At 49.2% G+C, this 6,317-nt stretch overlaps 1 protein-coding gene across 1 annotated transcript; it reads right to left on the bottom strand.

Moving 5' to 3' along the window:
* Positions 1-907: 907 nt before the first annotated feature.
* On the bottom strand, positions 908-2,577 carry LOC146186542 (scoloptoxin SSD976-like). The gene is made up of 2 exons (XM_084608062.1): positions 1,785-2,577; positions 908-924 (listed from the first exon to the last, which is right to left on the bottom strand). Exons 1-2 carry the CDS (start codon positions 2,575-2,577, stop codon positions 908-910), a joined length of 810 nt encoding a protein of 269 aa, XP_084464188.1.
* Positions 2,578-6,317: the final 3,740 nt, after the last annotated feature.

Raw genomic sequence — 6,317 nt, 5'->3', positions numbered from 1 at the left:
AAAATGAGTAATTACTGACTAACTGAAATAAAACGAGCTGTTCATTCGCCACAGTTAAACTAATTCCTCTTAAGATGGAATTTACTCCATCTTGACAAGCCGAAGTATTAATAATGCACATGTTAGCAACAAGCTGTCAAATGTGCTGGCATGACACAGAACAATGGTAATTTTTCATGAAGTTTATGACAAGCTTCCGGTGCCATAAGCAATCATGTTCAACTTGACGCTCGTACGTGCACAAACATGGCAACCACTTACGGGCGATGCACTTACCTATAATGAAACTCTCTCTCACGACTGCAAAAATCTAGGCTCATGCTCGTCGCCCATGCAGGGTATAGAATTGGTTCACCGCTTGCTTGCTCTGTACAAATACAGCCCCAAACATGTAGCCCATATGTATTGGTGTAAGGTGCTAGATGTATGTTCCTCTTTCATGCATTCAGTTACTTGGTAATTTGTTAATGGCATTGCCAGATCGCATTCCACGGTCAGCGAACGGGCAACATTGGTGACAGAATCACAACAACACCGTGGGCGGAAGCACAGTGGAGCTTCAAAAGAAGTCTCGCAAAACAACCGTTTAATAAAGTGCCACTTTGGGCGAATTGATAGCATATGTCTCAAAAGTTCCACACTACACAATAACTTGAGGAACGGACGCAAGAAAATGACTGTGGTGACCAATCCAGCATTCCACCGATTCTGGACAAATTAATTTGGTAGACACGATTAGGAAACTATTAACCATTATCAAATCATCCCTATAACCACTGGCCATCAGCAATCTACCACGCAAAATAGTCCTTGAAAGCGCTAATCTACGCGGGAACAAGTTCGGCGCGCGTGTGAACGCGGCTATCTATTGTAACAGATATAGAAACAAAATCACGAAAACGTAGACTCATCTAACAGAATCTCCTAGTAACGAGAGAAACACGCCTCAAAAAGCATGTTTTGATACATCAGCGTCTATGTCGAAGCCTAATGCTGGTGTCGCCCTCTGTAATGTGAAATCCATATGGGTAAAATAAAATAAATAAAAGCGCTCAGAGAAGCAACGGTAGTAGCTACAAAGACAACATCCCAGAAAATACTGGAAGGACGCCGCAAGCGTTTGCCTTTAAGGCGACCGGGGTTTTGCTTTTCTTGTCTTTTTGTGGTCCGTTCCCTTCTAGTAGGAGGCGGTTCGCTTTTCCCGATGATATCCGGTTCCCTCTCGCTGGTTCCTGAGTTATTACCGGTAGCAGATCCCATTTCAGCGGTGCGCAATTCCTTTTTGGTGGTGCTTGATATCATTTTGTGAGAATCCAATTCCTGTCTGGTGATGCCCGTATCGGTTTTTCCGGCCGTTAATACCATTGCTGCAGCGCTCGTTTTCGTTTTACTGACGTTCGAGTCCTCTTTAGTGGTTCTTGACGTCTCTTTGTCAGAATGGGATTCCTTTTTGTTGGTGCCTAAACTATTCTCACTGACTGTCGATCCCATTTTCATGGCGCTGGATTCATTTTTTCCGCCACCCGAATACTGGGCCGTGTTCGATGCTATTTGGTCGGTAAGCGCATTCAGTTTGGTGGTGCTTGAATCGTTTTTAGCGTCAGTCGACATCATTTTAGTAGTGCCCGATTCTGTGTTACTGACGCTAGGCTCCTTAAGAGAGCTCAACCCTTTTTCTTCGGAAATCATCTGCTCTTTCGCAGTATTGGAACCATTTCCACCGGTACCCGATGTCATTTTTGAGGAAGTCGATTCTCTACTGGTAGCGTTCAGTCTTTTCTCACTCGAGCCCGGCATCTTTGTAGGTGTGCCCGATTTGTTTTTCACGGCAGTAATGTCGCACAGGCCGACAGTGTGGTCACACACGGTTCCCTCTGGGCAAGCGGAACAGGCTGGGCCGTCCTGGTACAGCGGCTTCCTGAAATAGTTTCCGCTGACGCCGTAGTTGCACACGTAGAGCTGCATGTGCGTCAAATTGACGGCTCCAACGACGCTGTACTCCACGAAACCGCAGCCGACGTAGCTAGTCTTGGCCCACACGACTTGGGTGAAGTGTCCCACCATAGGCTCCGAGGGTGGCGGGGGTATGTACGCGTGACGATTCTCCGGCGGGAAGTCTTTGTACTCTATGAACCACGCCTCGATGCGACCAGGCCAGTCGGTGCCGCTGAAAGGAAAGTTTCTGCCGAGGAAGGCGATATTCTGTCCTGTCGCTTTGAACTTGGTCGTGAAGCGGTCGCGCCAGTTGTCGTGGTCGTAGCGTCCCTGGGCGGAGGTGCACTGCTCTGCCTTCGCTTGCGCCACGGAAGCCAGCTCTTCGTCCCAGACAAGCCGGGCCATGTTGGCGGCGGGAGGAAAGCCTTGTAGTTTTCCCAGGGCCACCATGCTTCTGTAGTCGTTGTGGGTCTTCAGTATGAGCAGACGCTCCTCCGGGCTGACCTTCCGCTTTGCGATAATGCAGTCCTTGTTGGGAGGTTTGCAGGCTGTGTGAGTGGGCCGCTGCTTCCGGTACTCCTCTCTGCACTGCTGCATAGTCTTGACAGCGAGCGATGAAAAGCAGAATACACTGAGCAACATCCGTGGCGCTTTCATACTGGTCTTCTTCCTCTGAACACGGCACGTGCTCAGGGACAAAGTGAAAAGTGTTTGTATAGCCTTCTTCTTCTACTAAAGAATTTGCGCATGCGTTCACTCGGAGTATATGCGACTGGAACCTGGCACATGGGAGTATATCACGGCTGCATGTCTCGGTATTACCACCCAAACTGCAGCGTATGGAGAAAGCGCGTAGCCGACGAGGCAGGGGAGGGGGGGGGGGGGAAGGGTTAAAAAAAGAGTGGCAGCCAATACCTGAGTTTGAAGGGTGAGAACAGCTACCATTTGAACAAATAGATTATTGCGCTTCACTAAACACACGTGAAATTATAATTCCTCGATATTTGATCTCATTCGGTGTAGTATATATTTCAAAATGTTTTATTTTTATCATTTCGAAAGAAGCTTGCTGGTGCGTCTGGCAACCATTGGCCGCTGACGTCACAACGGCATATCATCTCCATGTCATCTGCTATTCGCGGTGTCTGGTGCACTGAGGTGTTTACATTTACGCCATGGACGCTGGTCGCTGAGTTTTTATTTGCATATTTTTTTTTTCGGAACTCTTCACTATAATATGCGATTTAGTTAGCTCAGTAGTACTTGCGAGCGGGATAGTTGGCTATACGACTCTGAAGACCTCCCATGCTGCATGGTTATACACACACACACACACACAAAAAAAAAACAATACACACACAAGAGAATTGAACCAGGACGTAAACACAGATGATGCGCTCATCCGTGTTAACGTCATGGTTCAATTCTCTTGTGTGTGTATTGTTTTTTTTGTGTATAACCATGCAGCGCCTGAGGTCTTCAGAGTCGATTTAGTTATCCTCGGAGAACTGGACTTGTTCCGGGCTTCTGTCTAGAGATCGTCGATGAGGCCGATATTGGTGATGGTGGGCTCATGCTGTATTATTTAATCATGAAATCAGAAGCATACATTATTCGTAATTCAGGAGAGTTACCTTTTTTTTTTTTTTTTAGCAACTAAGCGCTTCGGCGTATAAAAAGCGACATGTCCAATGTCTCCTTCCGCCGGGTTTACCACGGAAGGGGGAAGGATTAGCATTGCGTTGCAGAGAACTAGGGTATTGAGCGCCACTCTTTGGTCCGAAAACTAACAGGATAACCCAAACAAACATCCGCTGACGCGGGAACACACCTTGTCACATTCGATGAGCAGAGAAAACGTTTGAATGAAACAGTGCCTGTTGACATGATGATTTTGCCACACCGCTGTCTAGAGTTACTGTGTAGGCTTTGCCACAGTTCCCCGTTCCTTTTCTTTCGCCGCCAAGCAACCGTGTAGTGCCGTGAAGACAACCATGGGGGCATCCCTGCCGCATTGCATCATTCGTCATGATTACGGCGTGCCGCGCTGTGTGCGAGCTGTGGGGAGGATGATTATTTCGATTAGGATAGCCAAAGTAATTCCTTCTCGACTGATTTCTAGTCTGGCTGATTGGCTCCTGCAACGAAGACGTACGCACTGCCCAACTTGGTTGTTTATACGGCACCTTCGCGCACCTCTGGCAAAGCCTATATAGTAACTCTATCGCTGTCCATCTTCTGGCGCTACCAAGTGGTCGAACTATGTCTTGGCACGTGGCTGAGTGTCGTCCTCTTCTCTCTCAAGCTTCGCTTCATGACGAAGTTCTTCGTGCGTGCCACGTCGACCTTTCATCCGGCCATCTCGGTTTTTCTCGCACATTGGCACGGATACGCAGAAAGTACTACTGGCCCAGGCTAGCTGCCGTTGTGCACCTCTACGTCCGTACCTGCCGTGAGTGCCAGCGGCGGAAAACACCGTCCTTTAAACCAGCTGGGCTCCTGCAGCCTATCGATCCCCCGGAGCTCCGATATCAAAAGGTCGGCATGGACTTACTCGGCCCATTTCCGGAGTCCTCCATGGGTAACAGGTATATAGCTGTTGACGCTGACTACCTCAGCCGCTACTGAGACCAAGGCCACTCCCCATGGTACCGCAGCCAAAGTTGCCCATTTATTCATTCACAACATTGTGCTTCATCACGGTGCCCCAATAGTCGTCTTAACTGACAGGGGAACCTCGTTTAACTCGGCACTCACTAGCGAGGTCATTCGAATTAGAGGCACCACCCATCGCAAGACAACAGCCTACCATTTTCTATATATGCAGACGACGATCATGGGGAACTGGGACCGAATCCTGCCGTACATCACGTTCGCCTCCACGAAACTACACGCTTCACTCCATTTCATTTGGTTCATGGACGCGAAACCTTGACTATGCTGGAAGCTATGCTTCTTCCGGATTCTGCTCCCTCCACTTTCGTGGGGGCTGACCAATGTATTCGTGACGCAGAAGCCGCACGCCAACTATCCCCGATAGCGAATTCGGTACCAACAAGAACACGACGCCCAGCGCTACAACATGCGACATCGAGAGGTGACTTATAAGCCCGGCGACCAAGTCTGGATATGGAGCCCAATCTGTTTGGGAGGGCTCTGTGAAAAGCTTCTGCGGTGTTATTTTGGAGGTGCTCCGCCGCCTCAGCGCAGTCAACTACGTATTGCTACCACAAGGCACTATCCGCTCTTCTCGACAGCCGAAGTCTGAAATAGTTCACGTCGCCAGAATGAAGCCGTAATATAATCGTTAAACCATTTGTAGGGTCCAAACCGAACCCAGAGACTCTCCCGTATAACTTGTCTCTCTTTTCATCGTTCCCCTAAGTTTGCGGCATCGGGTCGATGCCTCTTGAAAGATAGGGGGCAATGCCACACCACTGTCCATCTTCTGGAGCCACCAAGTGGCCGAACCATGTATTGGCACGTGGCCAGCGTCGTCCTCGTCTCTCTCGAGCTTCGCTTCATTAAAGGGGCCAGCTCGGTTGTTCTGCTTGCTATTTTTGTTGGTGACAATATATGCGCCTGTTAGTCAAACTTAATTGTCTTCAGGTACAGCGTTTTGCAAAACTATGCTCATCCTGGCCACGGCCAATGCACGAAAGCATGCGGCGTCGCCGCCGCTTTAGTCCCGTCATCGCACCGCAAAACCCAGAAGCGATTCGAATGCGCTTCATCTCCCGCAGCGAACAGCCTCCCGGCCGCCACGGCTCGCCTCACTCGCAGCCGTGCATACGCGACTGAGACTGGCTACCGAGCCTAACCTTGTTTTCTTCTGACGCCTGTCCAAACATTACTCGTGAGTGCGTCAGTGTAAACATACACCATTTAGCATTTAGCGTATGAGCCCTAAACCCCTTCAGTAAGGCGCCGATTCGCGGATTACGACTGCGACCCCAGTGTGCTTTGGTTTACAAAGCTTTTTTTATATAAGGGATGTATGCTGCTCATTCGCGCGGTATAAAATGCAAGCTGAGCTAGCAATACCGAAAATATTCTCTTCTTTAAACACCAGATGAACCTTTATTTGTTTACGAAGCGGCGCAGACAGCTGCCGGCTGCAACTCGATGAGTGTTCCTCACCAGACAGGGTCACACCGACGCTTCCCGCTCAATATGCACGCGTTTTGTGATGTAAGCAGTCGTCGATTTGGGCTCACTATTGCCAGAGCTATACACTCGATGGCATATGAAACCGACAAAGCTTCTGAAGGAATGCGCGCGCGGTAATAGCCGAAATAGCAGACCTGAACCTTGAGGACTCGCGCTAGGCTATAGTCGCGGAATTGGACGGCAGTTCGGCGCCGACTGACATTTCTGGCCAA

Source organism: Amblyomma maculatum, chromosome 6 (genome assembly GCF_055883805.1).
Source record: "Amblyomma maculatum isolate TAMU_Amacu chromosome 6, ASM5588380v1, whole genome shotgun sequence".
Lineage (NCBI taxonomy): Eukaryota > Metazoa > Arthropoda > Arachnida > Ixodida > Ixodidae > Amblyomma > Amblyomma maculatum.
The sequence above is the reverse complement of the archived record's forward strand: the minus strand, read 5'-3'. Positions and strand labels throughout refer to the sequence as shown.